Below are 19,626 nucleotides of genomic sequence, written 5' to 3'. Positions count from 1 at the left end.
TTACTCATATTTGTGTTTCCTGTGATCTGAGCACGGTGTGCACACTGGTGTGCACTCGGGGAGTGGTTGTGGAATTGCAAAGAAAGGACTGTGCCGAGCCTTCCTTCAGAATCCTCAGATACCGCCATTAGACTGCCACGTGACTGCCTGCTCCCCGGTCTGTTACCTCCCCAGCAATTCAGAGCTTGCTGTTAAATGTGCAGAAACAGAACATCCTTTTCCTTTTTTTTTTTTTTTTTTTATGAAAATGTGGCCACGAAAGACACCCCCTAACTTGAGCCTGTGGTCTCTCTTGCAGGGCTTCTCCCTGGTGTCCAGCAACTGGGCCCATTCTTGGCATTCTGAACCAGGCTTATTAGCTGTTCTGTGCATTCATGCCTCTTTTGAGGACCAGAATGTGGGGGGTTTTTTGTTGTTTTGTTTTGGCATTTTAACGTTCTTCTAAATTGATAAATTCAGAATTAGTTACCCAAAGTATTTTCTGTTACCCAGAATGTATCTGGTGTATTTCTTTGAAAGTCCTACTCTCCAATATTCTTATCCGAGATAAAAGAGATTTTTTTTTTTTTTTTAAAGATTTTATTTATTTATTTGAGACAGAGAGAATGAGAGAGAGAGAGAGAGAGCACATGAGAGGGGGGAGGGTCAGAGGGAGAAGCAGGCTCCCTGCCGAGCAGGGAGCCCGATGCGGGACTCGATCCAGGGACTCCAGGATCATGACCTGAGCCGAAGGCAGTCGCTTAACCAACTGAGCCACCCAGGCGCCCCAAAAGAGAGATTTAAAATAAAAATAAAACTCAGTTGAATGAGGAGGCTATTTTTTTTTTTTTTTTTATCCTTTGTATAAGATTGTGATAGAGAATTCCTGAATAGCTCAGGAGCTTGTTTTAAGTAGTAGTTTACTCTTGTCTTAACTTGAATGGTTAAAGCCTCTTTTCTTAAAGTAATGTACTTGTAGTGGCTCTGGCCACAGCCCTCCTCCTTCTCATCCATTAGGATGAGATTCCCCACTCATTGTCCATAGTTCGGGAACCCCAGTGACTTGGCATTGCTCTCCCAGGGCTGCCAGCTCTGGGGTCTGCTTGGGAATGCTCTCCCCGTGGTCTCAGACTGCTCTCCTTTCTCCACGACAGCTCCTACGATCGATGGACTGCGCCATGTGGCGGTGCCCGAGAGGCTCTGCCCGCAGTTTCTCCAGCTAGCCAGTGCCAACACAGCCCGAGGAGTAGAGACATGTGGAATTCTCTGTGGAAAACTGGTAAAAAACAAGCACTTTCCTTAGCTGAGACTGTTCCTTTCCCCTTGGCTTCCTGTGACTCTCAGAGAAGATATCCAGGGTCAGTTACTGTTGGCGACGATCCCTCTGCAGAAGGAAGCGGGGATAGCATAATGCAAAGTTACTTTGAGTTTGGTGACCTTGCATTTCGTTGATTTTCACAGTCCCTTGAATTGAACGGATTATTTTCATGCTAGTAGTAAGAAATAAGTAATTCTAAACTTGGTAGGAAGAGCCAGCATTACCTGTATGTCAGTTTTTGAGTACCTCCTTTATGGTAGGCCTGGGAATATACAATATGTAAGGCACGTAACGTGTGTCCACAAAACGTACCGGAGCATTTTGGAGAGATGGGAGATATACCCCCAAAGATAAATAACACGCTGAATGGTATATGCGGTAGAGCGCTAGGAATTCAGAGGAAGGAAAGGTCATTGAATAGAGGCACTTGAAGAACTCATTGCTAACTGCTGAAGGCAGAAATGAGTGAAATGTAATAGACTGGAACTGAGCCTTAGAGAATGAGAAGGGCTAAGAGAAGCAGTAAGAGGGAAACTAACTTAGATTCGAGCAAAGGAAGAGAAATGGTACTATCCCAGAGCTTCTTGGTTTGGCTGCAGCTGGAAATGAAATTCCCACAGGGCTGTGGGTGCCGGCGGCTTTGCAGAGCACCCCGAGTGCGCATGAGCAGCCGAGGTTGGGAAGCACTGAGTGAGGGACTCGGGCACGAGTCCTCGTGCTGGCAAGGGAAGGGCCTTCGTTGTGTAGATGTTTACCTTGCCACCGCTGTGACAGAGTGGGGTTGCACAAGTGCCAAGGAGTGGTGACAAGCTGTTCTGTTTTCTCCTTTGACAGATGAGGAATGAGTTTACCATTACCCATGTTCTCATCCCCAAGCAAAGTGCCGGGTCTGATTATTGCCACACCGAGAACGAAGAAGAGCTCTTCCTCATACAGGATCAGCAGAGTCTCATCACACTGGGCTGGATCCATGTAAGCAATCCCGAGCTCCCCGAGCTCCCCGAGCGCCAGGCTCCTCCTCTCTCCCCATGTTATAAACACACTGCTTATTTCTTTCTTCGAGCAAAGTGAACTATATCCAGATTATTTAGGTAATTGTTTTTCCCTCTGTCGGATACACACTCGACTTCCCTAGCATACTCGACTGCTTCTACTCCGGTATTGATTTCTGGGAACTACTTAGGGCTTTTTAATTTTTTTAATTTTAAAAAACATTTTAATCAAAATGAACTTGTTTCCCTGAAGTCCCAGTTCCCCTGTGAGTGTGCGTGGCGACAGGACGCTGGCCTAGAGTATACGTGGGTAGTGACGGTACAGGCTCTGCCTGCTTCATACAAAGGATATTCCTGGAAGCTATATAAATCAAAATATTTTAATGAGCCAAGGAAGTTAATTCAGATGCTTGCATTCGGTCTTTGTTAAAGCAGCATACACCTTTATGTAAACCAGTTGGGTAACCAATATGGCGAATTTTCAAGTGTTTATTTATTGTGCGTAACCTTCTGGTGATATTTAGGTAAAATGTAATTCCATCCCTAAAGATCATTCTGCATTTTTCTTTCTATTCCTTTTCAACCCCTCACTGCACAGACCAAGCTACTTTTCGTGCTGTGTGAGAGGCTTACATACAAACGAGTCCGCTCGTTTCTGGATTTGGGGAGATTACACATACTTGTGTGTTAGACTCGGGAAATACTTACCCAGGAGGCAGTCCCATGTGCCTCTCCTGTCTGCATTCCATGACCTAAATGTTTGCCTTCTATTGGGTGCCCCCTATTATAGTATGTGGGAGGTAGAAAACTTGTTTCTTATCTGCCAGAGGATACAAATTTGAGTAAGATATGGTTTTAGTCTCATAAAGGAGATTAGACAAAGAGACAAGTAATCACTCTTCACATGAGGCAGAATGTGCCAAGTGCCTCCAGAGGTGTGAACAGCACTATGGAATTCAGAGGAGGGAAGGATTGCCCCTGGCTTGATTTACTAGAATTTTGACAAGATAGGCTAAGGGAGAATTCCATATGCAGGGAGCAGCATTGGAATAAGCAGACTGTGTTCCTGAGACATTGAGAGGTCTGGTTTGTTGGGGTTTACGGTTCATATCAGGAAACCGTTGTCGATAAGCTTTAACGTGATACATTGGAGCAATGTTCTGGGCGGGTCTTGGGTAGATAGGCAAAATAGTTCTGCTTTTTAGTAAGTGGAGAGCTTTTAAAGGTTTTTGAATAGAGCAGTGATATGATCAAAGCCATCCTTAGAATATCTAAAATAAAGGCAATTTTAAAGTAGGTCGAGGCAGGGAGATCATATAAGAGGTTAGGGTGGTGATAGAATCTACTGATGAGAGCTAGGGTGATGACATTGCATTTGGGAAGGAGATGAATGTAGGATTTCAGAGGATGTGAGGAATGAGTAAGAGGAAGATGAGTAAAAGCCACTGGTGACTTAGAGAGAAGGCCTGACTCATGGGGGTGGCAGTGATCATCCCATAAGCAGAAACAGGGGCTTCAGGAGGATAACTTCCTTTAGAAGTGGGGGAAATTGTGGGTTCAGTTTTGAGCATGTTGAATTTAAAGTATGTATGAGCATTCTGGTGGTGGAGGTAGTTATCAGGAAGTTGGAAATGTGGCTGGGACTTGGGAGCAAGGTCAGGGTGGGAAAGGGATTTGGGAGACCTCTGCATAGAGCTGACCTGGGGGGCCTTGGGACTGGAGGAGAATGGAGAGCAAGAAGAGATTCACCAGTAGTTGGGGGCAGGCTGCCCAGGGGAGCATAGGGAATGAAGCAAAGAGGTGGAAGAGCAGGGGGAGGGCAGTGTTACGGCACAGAAGCCAGAGGAGGAACGCTGTAGGGGTTGAAGAACTAGTGGGGATTGAGGTTATGCTGATAGTGAAATGTACACTATTTTTGGAAGAGTTTAGTTCACGGGGAAAGGGGGAAAAAAATGGGACGGTGATTTAAGGAGTAGCCAGGTTGAGAGAGTATTTGCTTGATTTATGGCTTAGCATGGAAGGTTTGAACATGTGTTTTGTTTCGATTTTGGTTTTTCTGAAACCTTTATATTGGAAATATATCACATAAGAAAGGACATAAACATAAATGTACACTTCAGTGAATCATGAAGCAAACATTTGTGTGCATACATGACCCATTTGAAGAACGAGAACATTGTAAGAGGCATGCTCCCACCCCGATGGTCTTGTCCTGTCACACTTCCCCTCTGATACAGGTAATCTCTCTCTTTTCTGGCTTTTCTGGAAATCCTTTGCTGTCTTTACAGTTTTACTACCTACATGTATATCCCTGAGGTAGGAAAGTATTCAATCAAAAGTACAAAAAGGGGGCTCATCTTCATATGCAGTAGAAAACACTCATCCTTCTGAGACAGAATCGAAGGAAGAATTCAGAAAGATACAGAGAGATTTTGGAGGTTCTGTGTGGAGGGGTTGATGAAATTCATTTGATTCAACACGGTTGCCATCTCAATGCACTGCCTGGCCAGAGGGGAGACAGGTGGTTTTAGGAACTGGAGGAGATGGGGGAATGTTCGGGGAATTACTGTTTAGACTGCAGGTAGAACTCAGCCCCAAATGAATAAAAGGATTTCTAAAACTGTGAGGTCCAGCTAGGAACAAATTTAGAGCTGAAGTTGATGGTATTTCAGCTTTTTTCCCCCTGTGATATTGCTGTACCATTGCTTCCTAACTGGGGATTAAAAACAGAAAAAAGCAGAGGTTTGCTCAGATCCTAAACTTGGCAAGAGGATTATGCAGATCAGTTCTTCCTTCTGTACTTTGCCAGCTATAAATCAGGTTCCCTGGTCCAAAAGTTTATATGGTCATGTATTGCTCACCAGCTACCGGGTACTGGGTGACCCTCCAGCCCAGTATTCGAGGCCGTCCTTGAACTTGCCTCAGCCCTGCCTTAGCCCACATTGCTGTCCCGTGGCTGGTCCGCTCCCATCCAGGCGCCGAGGCTGCCCCCAGCATTCAGTCTCCTTGTTCACTTCTGCTCCTTTGGTTTATTGTTTTCTCTTCATAAAAATGCCTTCCTCTGTCTCCAGCATGACAGACACAGCTGTTTTTTCAAGAAATTCAATTGTGAAGGGAAGGAGAAAGAGAAAGCACAATAGAAGGGAATAGAGGCTCAAGACAAGGTTTTTTGATTTAGTTTAACAATTATTTATTGAGCTTCTGCTGTGTGTCTCTATATTGTCTTTCTAGCTAAGCCAACTTTAGAAATCAGAGGACTAGATCAGCTTGTGTAGGCCTCGTTTATTCCCAGTTAAAATTCCTTGTTTTAACCGTGGGATGAAAGGTGTTGGCATAGGCCGTTTGTCCTGTAGGATCCTATAATTAGGTAGACACTATTTTTCTCTTGTGGTCACCAAAGTTCGTACTTGCCCCGCGAGGACCTATGTGTGGATTTGCTGTCAGCACTCAGCTAACATGTTCCTGGCCTGCAGACCTCTTCCACAGTGAGCTGGCCATGGCTTTCTGTGGAGGGGTGCTTCTCAGATGAGGCTGCATATAAGAATCATTGAATCAACTTCATTTCTATTATTATTATTATTATTATTGTTATTATCATAGGTGGGGAGAGGGGCAGAAAGAGAGAAAGAATCCCAAGCAGGTTCCACGCCCAGCATGGAGCCCAATGTGAGGCTTGATCTCACAACCCTGAGATCATGACCTGAGCCGAAATCAAGAGTCAGATGCTTAACTGATTGAGCCACCCAGGTGTCCCTGTATGAGCTTTTTAAAAAAAAAGTGTTTCAGGATGGATATTTCTAGGGGTGGGGCACAGGAGCCAATGCTTTTGACAGGCTCCTCGAGAGCTTCATTTTGTACACAGCTGTACAAAATTTGAGAACGCTGATCAAGTACACTTATTTATGTTTGGCCTTTCTGTCAGTGAAGGTTGGTAGTCTTTTTGAGTCCTACTGGGGCTGTCTTTTTCCATTCTTGTTATCTGTACTTACAGCCCTCTAAGATGAACATAAGGCATTATGCAACTCTTCATTTGTGTACAAACAGTGGTGTGCTCAATAAAACATTAAATGATTGAAAACAAAAACATTAAATGATTGAAAACAAATGAGATAAATTGAATGCACATTTCGATGGTGCTGTAACAGATTACCCTCAAATTTCAGTATCTTGGTCCTTTCCCCAAACAAGATAGGGTCTTTTGTGTGATTTAACTACCACTGTGCCCCCCTGCTTCTTACATCCTTGTATGGTATGCTTTAGCCATAGGACAACGTTTGCCATTTTTGTCTGTAGAGCTGCACACTCATGCTTGACCTTTTTTTTTTTTTTTTTTTTAATATTTTATTTATTTATTTGACAGAGAGAGACACAGCGAGAGAGGGAACACAAACAGGGGGAGTGGGAGAGGGAGAAGCAGGCTTCCCACAGAGCAGGGAGCCCGATGTGGGGCTGGATCCCAGGACCCTGGGATCATGACCTGAGCCGAAGGCAGACGCTTAATGACGGAGCCACCCAGGCGCCCCTCATGCTTGACCTTTTAACACCTCTCAGGAAGAAGAATCATTCACCCAACTGTGGTTTAAGTCCTTGACTTCCACCATGTTGAAGTATTGGACGGCATCTACCATCTATTCCAGAATGGATGACTCTCCATTGCAGAGAGAGAGCTTGTGAGGGGCCAAAAAAGTCTTGATGGTCAATTAGAAATGATCATTTCTTCACATACTCCTGTTAAGCTATACTTGTTTACAGTGCTCAAAAGTAATGAACTTCAGGCATACCCCGTCGTGACTGCCAATGGCTTTGTGCTGGAGAAGGGGATTGTGGCCAGCTGTTGAGAAGTCTTTGGCTCTGTTTCCTTCATGGGGTAGGCTTGGCTGTCTCCCTGAGGGGGATCTCAGACATGTTTTCCTCTTCTCAGACTCATCCCACACAGACTGCCTTCCTCTCCAGCGTTGACCTACACACTCATTGCTCCTACCAGATGATGTTGCCGGAGTCAATAGCCATTGTTTGCTCCCCCAAGTTCCAGGAGTAAGTCCATAGATGCGGTTCGGGGCAGTACACGGGGCTAGTGGGGAAAAGCCTCTGAGGAAAAGGTCTCTGTTTGGAGGACCTTGTTCTCGGTAAAATATGTAGATTGTGGTATTCATTGGCTGTTTTAAAAGGTTGCCTTTTAAGCACCATATCCTGATACACCTACTATGCTTGTTTAATGAAGATAATCGAAGCAACAATTTCGATGCTTTTCTAAGAAAAGGACATAAGAAATTTGAAGTGTTTGACTTGAAGCAAAAGGAATTTTAAGACTGATGTCAGATTAAAGAATTTCAGTCAAACAGATTATCTCAGCTAACTTCTTTTTCATTCTAAATCCTGTTATTTACTATGAATTCTCCCAGCACAGCTAGTGTGGTGGCAGTGATGAGTCATTCTCTAACTCTGATTCATTCACCAGAGAAGAGACCTATGTGCCAGCATACTTTTGAAGCTGTCTCAAAATGAACTCCGTGTGTGTGTGTGTGTGTGTGTGTGTGTGTAAGTGCACACGCATGCATCCATGTGTGTTTGAGACTAGGGAAACACCTTTGCTTGATTCTGGACCTGCTTTTTCTTATTGCAGAACTGGATTCTTTAAACTAACTGACCACGGACTAGAGGAGATTTCTTCCTGTCGCCAGAAAGGATTTCATCCACACAGCAAGGATCCACCTCTCTTCTGTGTATGTATCTATATAGAAGAAATTGGGGCTCTGCTTCAAGCAGGGAAGACAGTCTGAGCTGATGAGGTGCATTGTCCTTTCTGACCCACATAGAGGATCAGCCTTGTCACTTATCTTTGCAAATCTTCCTAAAAATGACATACGTGGGAAGCAGTGTGGGATAGGAATGGATTTGAGTTGTAGCTCTGCCATTTAAGGACTATCTTGGATTAGACTTAATCTTCCTGGGCCTCAGCCTACTCATCTGGAAAGGGGGATGATGATGATAATACCTACTTTATAGGGTTAATGAGAGGCTTAATTGAAGGAATATACAGAAAGTACCTGGCTTATTAAATGTTAGTATTTTTCCTTCATCAACACCAGTTGCTAAGCCTGTACTTCAATAAGAGATTTGAATTCAAAGGAAAAAAGCCACTTAAGATTGATAAGGTATATTTGATTCTGAAATTCTGCTTAAATAATAAGGATTTATTTTTATGACCTTCTTAGGAAGTTTTTTTTTTCCTAAGTTATATTCCATGAATAAAAAGTTTCAGTTGCTGATAAGATCAGTATGTTTCAATTTGCCCCTCAAATCTAGTAGATTGCTTCACTCCATGCTGGCCATGGAGTGTTATTTCTTTTGGGTTCACCAAAAAGTGACCAGTATAGAAAAGGGACTCAGAACCTTGTCACATGAAAGGAACTGGGGATGTTTAGAGGAGAAACCTCAGGGAGGATCTGAAAACCAACTTTAGGTATTAGAGGAATTATTGTATGAAAAGGTATCGAGTGCATTTCATAGGACTCCCAGAACTAAAACTAAGTCCTGATGGAATGACAGTTTTCAGCTGAGTTTTGAGAAAGAACTTCCTGACAGATCTGTTCAAAAATAGGTCAGTCTGCTTGGAATGTAATAAATGTCTAGGTATCAGGATGTTGAAATAGAGGCTGCGAAAGAAGTGCCCGCGTTTTCAGTTTTTCAGTTATAAAGGCCCCTTTTGCATGCCAAAACTGAGCATTCCCCAAGTGACAGTGGGTGCACTGTATTAGCTGGTTGACACAGTGACCCACCCCCAAAAAACTAATGAATTCAGCAATTCTTTCAAATAAATGTAAATTTCGTGACCGACTCTAGGATATACATCCAACTGAAAAGTAAATGAAGCTATGTGGGCCCACATTGATTGAGGCTACAGGTAGGGATTGGGGAGTCACTGATTCCCAGGCCCCTCACTGTAACTGCCATGTAAGTAGCAGTCTGGCTTCCAAACTGGAAACCACTAGCCAGAATAAGCATGTTAAATAAGAAGGTTTAAAAAGTGACTTCTTAGAATTTTCCAGGACTTTCCCTTTCTTTCTTTTCCCCCGTTGTAGAGCTGCAGCCACGTGACCGTTGTGGACAGAGCAGTGACCATCACAGACCTTCGATGAGAATTTGACTCGAACACTTCCCAAGAACTATAAAACCATATCAGTGTACTGTAGCCCCTTAATTTAAACTTTGCAGAAAGCTCTGGAAGCTTTTTTAGACAGAATTGAAAGTGAGTATCACCTGGGGGGGAACTGATTTTATATTTCTGGTTTAAAAAGGAATAATTGGCTGTATTTTTTAGGCAACTGTGGAAAACAGCATGATCATGCTAGACAACTTTTCAGTCTGTCTGCAATTATAACTTGAAAGAATGGTATAATGAACACTTAATCTATACCCTTTGTTCTAGATTCACCAGTTGTTAACATTTTTTTTCCTCTAAACTATCTTTCTAATTTCTCCATCAATTTGTTTATTGCTTACCTCTGAAATTATTAAGGGCATCTATGCAGAAATTTGGAAGCCATTTAGAAAATCTTTGGGTTTTCCTGTGGCTTATGACAATATTAATGAAGCTTATTACAAGGGTGAAGGGTAGCTCATTATGTCTGACCAGATGGTGAGGCCCGAAAACCCTAAAGAATGATTTTGTCAGGAAGTATTGTTATTTAACAAGTATTTCAGGATATTTTTTTCCTCTACAATAAAATAACAATTAACGTATTTTGTGTGTGTATGCTCTAGAGTGATCTGTTTGATCAAGTATTGTGGAAACAGGCTAACTAAAAGGTCTGGTTGTTTGGGGAAAGGTGAGGGAAAAATGGAATTTGAGCTGGGCTGACATTGAAGGTGTGTCCCAGTTCACTGTTAACTGCTCAGTGTCATTTGTCTGCCTGTTGCCATCTTCCAGAGCTGTGAAGTTCTCTGTTCTTTTGGTGTTGTCTCAAGTGGGTCATCCCATTCACTTCCTCCTTATGCCCTAAAACCTTTCAGCTAACGATAATAGAGCCTTTATTTGCAGTGCCAGGTTACGCTCCAGATGAGTGATTACGTTCCCTTGCCACCCCACCCTACCAATGTTATTATGTTGACTATGTTTTTCCGACTCAGGCAACATCTAGGAAGGTGTTTGAAGCTGCAGTTGGTTCTATATTTCTCTTTCTATGAGCTGAGCCTAGCGTTCTAAGGTGGCCTGGAAATAATGGGATTGTTAGTGACCCCTCAGGTGAGGGCAGGAGAGTAAATACCTTGTATAGGAGAAGAATGAGTTTTTATATTAAAATTCTATGGGAAAAAGTCTGCAAATGTATGAAGTTTTGCTTCATTTTGAAGTTTTGCTTCATTTTAATGTTTTGTGTCCTTGAATATATTATGTTCTTTATCACTTAGGTTAGTGTCCTTGAACTTTTCCCCTGGAAGAACCAAGTCTCTATTCTTCTCCTCGTGGGTTCTTAACCCCTAAAGTATCAGAAATTCTTTCTTCTGCAGTTCTGGTGTAGGGAATGTGGGGCCAAGGGAGTCTGGGGAGGAGTCTGGGCAAGAGTGCCTCTCCTCTCACTGCCTTCCTTTCCCTACTGTGGCCCCAGAGGCAGCCTGGACTGTCCCACCTTGCCTTAATAGTCCTATAACTGCCCCAGTCTGGGACTTTCCAGGAAATTCATCCTTTCTTTCCATGCTCAGGGCTACTGCTTAGTGTAGGGCCTTATTACCCCTTACTTGGACTAGTGCAATAATAGGCTTTTACCAGGTGTGTGTCTCTCTCTCTCTCTCTTTTTTTTCAGTATTTCTTGACTCTAGTCTGTTCTGCCTTGTACAGTCAGGAGAAGCTTCCCACATTACAGCCATGCTCATGTTTCCTGTCTTGCTCCAAAACCTGTAATAGCTTTGCATTGCCTAAAACTTAAATTTAGCTTTTATTCAGAACTTTCTGCATATGACCACATAACACTCTTGCCCCTGACTACACATTCAAATGCCTGGGGAGCATTTTAAAAAAAAAAAAATACTGATGCTTGTGCTCTACCCCACACTGATGAATTCTGAATCTCTGGAGTTAGGGCCCCAGACAGTGTTGTTGTTCTGTTTTCGTCTTTGTTTCCAAAGCTGCTAGGGTGCCGCCAGGGTTGAAAAGCACTGCACGGAGTCAGAGTTCAGGGAACACTATGCCTAAGAATTGTGAGCTCTCTCATCCATCTCTGCACTTCAGAGACATTTTGCAAATGTTTGTCAAACCAGAGTGAACTGAATATGCCATGTGTCACAACCACATCGGTCATTTACTTTTTACCAAACGGCCACACCTTTTCTGCCTCTGCACCTGTGTGCAAGGAATCCCAGAGGCTGCCAGGGGCGGGGAGCGGGGGCAGGAAACCAGTCTGCAAATGCTCTCTTTGCACCTGCTGCAGAGGCCGCTCTGCACGGGGGAGTTTCAGTGTCTCTTTCCCCGCCTAGCTCTGGGGGGAAAGCTGTGGTAGTAAGCCAGCCCACAAGGAAGCAGGGAGACCCTTGAAAGAGAAAAGGAGCCAGAGTTATAGGGAAAGGAGGGAATCGTTCCATATTGTGAATAAAAGGGAATCAGACCATGAAACATGAAGCAGCTTATACTGAAAGAGTAGCAACTGCTCAGTAAAGAGACCGATTCCTGGGCTCCTGAAAGCCTTTCTGCCTTCCCAAGCCACAGGAGCACCATGCTTACTGGTCTGGGCTGAGTGGAGAGAGAGGCTTACTCGTCTGGCTGCATCCCAGTTGGCTTCAGAGGCACAGACCTTCCAAAGTGCCATGGGCCGGGTACAGAGAGACTCTGGGGCAGCTGCTGGGTTTCTTCAGATGATCACTTTCACATACTCCAGTTAAATGCCACCAAAGAGGAAGAAGAAACCACGTGAGCCTTTATTTTGCTTTCTCGGGTAACAGACACTTTAAAAGGCAGCATGGGGAGAAGCATTCCCTAGTGGGGCTAGTGTGGTGGATATTTGTTGCTTGAGAGGCGAGGGTTTCAACTTTGATTCTGGCACCCCTGATTTTAAAATCATGGTGCCTATCCCCTTTGCCTGCTGATCACTTCTTCTGGGTTTCAGTTGCCCCAGGGGAAGGAAAAATTTTGCATGTGGGGGTTGGGAGGAACGGAAACCCGAGAGCAAAGCATGAATGACGTGAAAGCCCAGTGAATCCCACAACGTTGGGCTGTTTCAATAGCTTTTGAGAACAGTTTTTGGAACAGACCAGTTTTTCCCTAGAAAACAGTTTGTCAGTTGGTATTGTGCCTCCTGACCCCTCTCTCCTGACCCCCATATCTCAGTGTTTTAACCCCGCCTGGGTTTGGAGACCAGTTTGTGACCACGGGTGGAATTTCTGAGTCAAGGCTCACTTCATTTTGTGAGGAGCTTTGCCTGGGGCACTGAGAAAGCCTGTTTGGATCAGGACCACAGGAACATTATCCTCTAGAGAGGAAGTGCCAGATTGAACATGTAAGACTTTGCTTTTAGGCCCAGCTGTTTATTCACCCACAAGTCACTTAACTTCCCAAACTTCTTTAAAAATCTGTAAAATGGGATCTGTCTGATATACCTACCTCAAATGAGGACAAAATGAAATCCATGTGCAACTGTGAGAGTTGTAAAATGCTATAAAGATTGAAGGCACCTGTTATTTGTATCTCTGGAAATGCTAGAGATGAGGTGCCATTGCTCCTACCTACTAGACTTTTACAGCACCCACCTTCCGGCTACAAGACTCTTGAGGCAGATCCACTTTCTTTATCACTAGCTGGGCCTCAGCTCCAAATATCTTACCTGGTCTGTTCTGATATCCTGAGCTGGAAAACTGAGAATCTCAAGAACCAGAAGAAACAGTCCAAATTTCTATTCATTTCCCCTAAGATCGAGAGCAGAGCCAGGACCCAAGGAGATTGCGCCATATCTTTTATCTCTTGATTCCATCCCACTCCTCTTTGAACCTCCCACTCTTGTTGTTCCAACTACTTTTTGAGATGAAAGAAGAGGAAGAGAACCTTGACCCTCTTCACAAAGTCGCCACTCCTTAACCCAGGGTTGAGTTTTTTGTTAACCTTAGCCTACTTGGGGTTAGAAGCGGGCCATACGTATCATTGACTGTGCCTGTTAGATCCCGAATCCAGCCTGGTTGCAATGCACAACCACGGGCCCTTGTGTCCTTCTTTGGTGACCACACCTGCTTCCCTTAGGGTTTAGCTCAAGTTTCACCTCCTCTGGTGCCTTCTCTCACCTGTAAGTTCACTCTGGGAGCTTCCTTCTTTGAACTCCAGTGCCACTTTTAGGCAGTTTCCCGCAGCTTGATGAGTTGTTTTTTGCCATTTTGCAGTGTTTTCTCATTGTCTTCTTACATGGGTCGGGTCTGAACAATCATGTAAATTCTGTAAGGGTAGGACTCATGCTTGTTTTCCAGCACTATGTTGAGTGCCTTTCAGTCAGCATGGCACTTCCTTACTTTCTTCGGCTTAGCCCTTCTTGAAATCGAGTCCTTGGTGTTGAATTGTGTGTAAGGAAGCCAGCTGGACCTGTGTCCTGATTGAGAAGCTCTATCTCCACTTTGTGGGAAGCCATCTTAACGCCTTGCCTCAGATGTTGCTCTTTGGGCCTGTGCTGCCACCGCAGTGTCACCTTGTGCCAAAGGTCTGAATGTGAGCAAGCGCTCTCAGCAGAGGGAGCCAGCAGTTGGGCTCTCTTCCAACTGCCAGGACAGATGGTTATCCTGCCCAACAGGCTCATTCAGTGGATAGTCAAGAGAAGATGTGATGGAGGCTGAAAGGGGGGAGTTCAGAGAGGCAGGAGGAGACCAGGGGACAATGGCACCACTATCTTATCACAGAAGCCAAGGAAGGCAACAGTTTAAAACAAGGGGAGAGGAGTGGTGCCAAATGGCTCGGGAGAGGTTTTCTGGGCTAATGACCAAGATGAGTTCATGGGAGGTGGCCGCTGACAATGCTCTTCCCTGACACCCCATCACTCTACCACACCTCCTTTTTACTCTCCGAATAGCACTGTCATTAGCTAAAATCATACTGTTTATTCCTAGCTTCTGTATCCAAAGTATACTCTTGAAAACAACAACTTGGTCTTGTTCACTCTTGTGTTCTCAGCTCCCAGAACAGTGCCTGACACTCAAAAAGATAGGAATAAAGGCACAGACTTGTCCAAAGTCATCCAGCTAGTAAGTGGGAAATCTCTGGGGTTCTGGCGGCAGGGAATAGAATGGTAAATGTGTACACATTTTGAATAATGATTTTAAAGATTGTATAATTTAAAAATTAACAAGTTAGTCATAGACGATTACCTCTTAGAAGGTAAAAGAAGGAAAGCATATGAGAAGCTAAAAACTGCCTATTTACTTATTCAGAGATGAATGATAATACAATATCACAGACTAAACATCTGAAATTTCTACAAGCTGTACAAAGAAGGAAATTTAGAACTTTATTTATTTTTTTTATTTATTTGACAGAGAGAGAGACAGCTAGAGAGGGAACATGAGCAGGGGCAGAGGGAGAGGGAGAAGCAGGCCTCCCGCTGAGCAGGGAGCCCGACGCGGGGCTCAATCCCAGGACCCCGGGATCATGACCCGAGCCAAAGGCAGACGCTCAACGACTGAGCCACCCAGGCACCCCGAAATTTAGAACTTTAAATGCTTTAACTATTTAATGAGAAAGACTAAAAAATGAATTAAGCATTTGACTCAAATTAGAAAAAAAGAACAAAATATATAGTAGGAAAGCCAGGAGGAAAGAAACATGTATTAAAGTAGAAATTATTGAATTTTAAAATAGAGTAAATTCATAATATCATTTTTTGAAAAAGGAATAAAGTAGTCAAAGAGGAAAAAGAAAAACATATCCAAAATTAGAAATGAACAAGGGGATACAACAAATGTATAAGAAAGTACTACATGTAAGTAGGCTAATGAATTTGCTCCTCGGTGAAATAGGAGATTTTCTGGGAAAAAAAATTATATGTGTGAATGAAACCAAAATTCTCTTAATTATCTTAAGCTAAGTGGAAGACCTGAAAGATCAATAATCAATGAAGAAATGGAAAAAAGCATATGAGTGTTATCTCCATATGCTTTTCTGAATGAGTTCTTTCAAACTTTCAAGGAACAGGTAATTCTCATACCATTTTCTTTATCATATCACCATTCTGATTGTATGTAAGTATGTATGTATTTATTTATATTGAGTATAATTGACATATAACATTATATTAATTTCAGGTGTACCACATAATTATTTGATATTTGTATATATTGCAGAATGATCACAATAAGTCTAGTTAACATCCAGCGCTATATACATAGTTACAGTTTTTCCTTGTAGTGACAGTATGATTAATTATAGTTGCCAGATTGTACATTATATCCCCATGACTTATTTATTTTGGAAGTTTATACCTGTTGACCCCCTTTACCCATTTCACCCACCCCCGTCCTCCTCTGGCAGCCACGAATCTGTTCTCTGTACCTATGAGCTTGTTCTGTTTATTAAGATTCTACATATAAGTGAGATCATATGGTATTTGTCTCTCTCTGTCAGACTTATTCCCCTTAGCATAATGCCCTCAAGGTCCATCCATGTTGTTAAATGGCAAGATTTCATTCTTTTTAATGGCTGAAAAATAATCCATTGTGTACATGTGCATGCACATGCGTATCTCACAACATGTATGTGATTATATATATATATATATAAACAATTTTAAAATTCTGTCTTATGGCTGAATAATATACCATTGCATGCATATATATATACACATATATCACAATATATGTGTGATAGATATGTATCTATCACAATTTTTTAATCTATTCATCCATCAGTGGACATTTAGGTTGTTTCCATATGTTGGCTATCATAAATAATGCTGCAGTGAACATGGTGGGTGCATATATCTTTTTGAGCTAGTGTTTTCATTTTCTTCAGAAGTGGCTGCACCAACTTATATTCCCTCCAACAGTGCACAAGGGTTCCATTTTCTTAACATCCCTGGAATAAATCCTACTTGACCATGGTGTATGATCCTTTTAATGTATTGTTGAATTCACTTTGATAATATTTTGTTTAGGATTTTTGCATCTATGTTTATCAGGAAATTGGCCTTTAATTTTCCTTTCTTGTGGTGTCTTGTCTGGTTTTGATATCAGGTAATGCTGGCCTTTGTAAAATAAGTTTGAAAATGTTCCCTCCTATTCTGTTTTTTTGGAAGAATTTGAAAAGAATTGGTATTAATTCTTTGAAGGTTTGGTAGAACTTACCAGTGAAGCTATTTTGTCCTGGAATTTTGTTTGTAGGTAGTGTTTAAATTACTGATTCAATCTCCTTCCTAGTAATTAGTCTGTTGAGATTTTCTATTCATGATTCAGTCTTTGAAGAGTGTATGTTTCTAGGAATTTATCCATTTCTTTTACGTTGTCCAATTTGTTGATAGGTGATTGTAGTAGTCTCTTGTGATCATTTGTATTTCTGTGGTAGAAGTTGTAACATCTCCTCTTTCAATTCTGATTTTATTTATTTGAGCCTTTTCTCTTTTTTTCTTGATGACTCTAGCTAGGGGTTTGTCAGTTTTGTTTACCTTTTTTAAAAAAAAGCTCTTGGTTTCATTGATTTTTTTTCCTATATCTTTTTATTCTCTATTTCTGCTCTGACGTTTATTTTCTTTTTTCTAGTAACTTTGGACTTCATTTGTCTTCTTTTTCTAGTTCCTTGAGGTCTAAAGTTAGGTTGTGTGAGATTTTTCTTGTTTCTTAACATAGGCATTTTACCACTGTGAACTTCCCTCTAATAACTGCTTTTGCTGCATCCCGTAAGTTTTGGTATGTTGTATTTCCATTTGTCTCAAGGTGTATTTTGATTTTGCTTTTGATTTCTTCATTGATCCATTGGTTTTTCAGCAGCATGTTGTTTAATCTCCACGTATTCGTGAATTTTCTAGTTGTCTTCTTGTAATTGGTTTCTAGTTTCATACCATTGTGGTTGGAAGATGCTTGGTATGATTTCAGTCTTTTTAAATTTGTGAAGACTTGTTTTGTGGCTTAATATATGATCTATCCTGCAGAGTGTTCCATATACACTTGAGAAGAATGTGTATTCTGTTGCTTTGGGATGGAATGTTCTGCATATATCTGTTAAGTTCATCTGGTCTAAGTTTTGTTTAAAGCTGATGTTTCCTTATTGATATTCTGTCTGGATTTTATGTGTGTATTAAAGTCCTCTACTATTACTGTATTTACTACTATTTCTCTTTGTGAGGTGTGTTAATATTTGCTTTATATATTTAGATGCTCCCATGTTGCTGACATGAATATTTACATATGTTATAGTCTCTTGTTGGATTGACCCCTTCATCATTATGTAATGCCCTTCTTTATCTCTTATTACAGTCTTTGTTTTTTTTTTTTACAGTCTTTGTTTTAAAGTCATTTTGTCTGATATAAGTATCACTACACCAGCTTTCTTTTGGTTTCCATTGGCATGGCACATCTCTTTTTATCCCTTCATTTTCAATCTGTGTATGTCCTTACATCTGAAGTGAGTCTGTTGTAGGCAGCATATGGAAGGATCTTATCTTTTTATCCATTCAGCCACTCTATGTCTTTTGACTGGAGAATTTTGTCCCATTTACATTTAAAGTAATTATTATTGTGGCAAAAAAATCACATAACATAAAATTTGCCATCTTAACCATTTTTAAGTGTACAGTTGAGTAGTGTTATATAGTGTATACTCATATTCTTGTGAAACAGATCTCCAGAACTTTTATATCTTCAAAACTAAAACTCTGTACCCATTGAACATCTCTCCTTTCCCCCACCCCCCCACCCCAGGGTCACCACCCTTCTATTTTCTGTCTTAATGCATTTGACTTCTTTTGATACCTCATATAGATGGAATCATACAATATTTGTCTTTTTTGTAACTGGTTTGTTTTAGTTACCATAACATCCTCAAGGTTCATCTATGTTGTAGCATGTGTCAGAATTTCCTTCCTTTTTGAGGCTGAATAATATTCCATTGTATGTATATATCACATTTTGTTTATCTACTCATCCATTGATCGGCACTTAGGTTGGCTCCATTCTCAGTTCTTGTGAGTAGTGCTGCTGTGGACTTTGGTCTATAAATACCTCTTACTGTTTTAACTGTTGTAGAGCATAGGAAAATAAGAAAACCAACATAACTCATTTTTATGAACACAACCTAATAAATCATGTGGACACACACATACATACACTTCACACCAAGCTCAGTAATAGAGATACATAAATCCTAAATAAAGCACTAACAAATTTATCAATATAGTAAAGGAACATTAACTACCAGCATTTGTTGTCCATGCCATGATGCATTAGAACTTAGAACATATTAGTACTTTCGGGGCCCCTGGGTGGCTTAGTTGTTAAGCATCTGCCTTAGGCTCGGGACATGGTCATGGGGTCCTGGGATCAAGCCCTGCATCGGGCTCCCTGCTCAGCGGGAAGCCTGCTTCTCCCTCTCCCTCTTCCCCTGCTTGTGTTCCCTCTCTCGCTGTGTCTCTCTCTGTCAAATAAATAAATAAAATCTTAAAAAAAAAAAAAAAAAAGAACATATTAGTACTTGCTCATGATGCTCAGGTAGTAAGTGGTAGGCTAGGATGGCAACCCATGTCTGCCCAGCTCCAGAGCCCTGATGCATTTGGTGAGTTTGTTGAGAATGTAACAATGGCCCCATAAAAGAAATCCGCTAAAATCATATTTCGCAGAAGTAGGTCAAAGGAAAAAAACAGACCTAAGAGTCTCTACCTAATAAAGAACATTTGTTCTTTATTTTTGAAACTCCCCTAATAAATTAGGGGGGAAAAGAAGCTTCATTAACATGATAAATCTGAAAGAACACCCAGCATCATTCTTTTTTTTTTTTTATTCTATTGGAGTTAACTCATTGTTAAGTGTTACATTATTTTCAGGTGTACAATATTGTGTACAATAGTGATTCAACACATTCAGCATGCATCATTCTTTTTAAGATTTTATTTATTTGAGAGCGAGTATGAGTAAGCAGGGGAGGGGAGGAGCAGAGAGAGAGGAAGAAGCAGACTCCCCACTGAGCAGGGAGCCCGATGCAGGCTGATCCCAGGACCCCAGGATCACGACCTGAGCCAAAGGCAGATGCTTAACCAACTGAGCTACCCAAGCACCCCCAACATGCATCATTCTTAACAAAGAAATAATGTCAGGGATAAGGCAGACCCTTTCTAACCACTATTATCTCACAGTGTCCTGAAAGAATAATGTAGCCAATGTAATGAAGTGGAT

General features: G+C 41.8%; 1 protein-coding gene across 3 annotated transcripts in view; it reads left to right on the top strand.

Annotated features, from left to right (window-relative positions):
• Positions 1–19,626, top strand: part of STAMBP (STAM binding protein) — a 47,242-nt gene that overhangs the window by 15,018 nt on the left and 12,598 nt on the right. For 2 of the 3 annotated variants that reach the window (XM_036084439.2, XM_036084441.2), the window contains exons 6-10: positions 1,134–1,258; positions 2,132–2,269; positions 7,211–7,323; positions 7,913–8,012; positions 9,372–10,032. In XM_036084439.2, the coding sequence (XP_035940332.1) occupies positions 1,134–1,258; positions 2,132–2,269; positions 7,211–7,323; positions 7,913–8,012; positions 9,372–9,428 (533 nt within the window). In that variant the 3' untranslated portion in view covers positions 9,429–10,032. Of the gene's footprint in view, positions 1–1,133; positions 1,259–2,131; positions 2,270–7,210; positions 7,324–7,912; positions 8,013–9,371; positions 10,033–19,626 lie in introns of those variants that run through there. The other variant, XR_013441734.1, reaches the window with a different exon arrangement.

The sequence above is a fragment of the Halichoerus grypus genome, chromosome 10 (assembly GCF_964656455.1).
Source record: "Halichoerus grypus chromosome 10, mHalGry1.hap1.1, whole genome shotgun sequence".
In the NCBI taxonomy this organism is placed as follows: Eukaryota; Metazoa; Chordata; class Mammalia; order Carnivora; family Phocidae; genus Halichoerus; species Halichoerus grypus.
The sequence above is the reverse complement of the archived record's forward strand: the minus strand, read 5'-3'. Positions and strand labels throughout refer to the sequence as shown.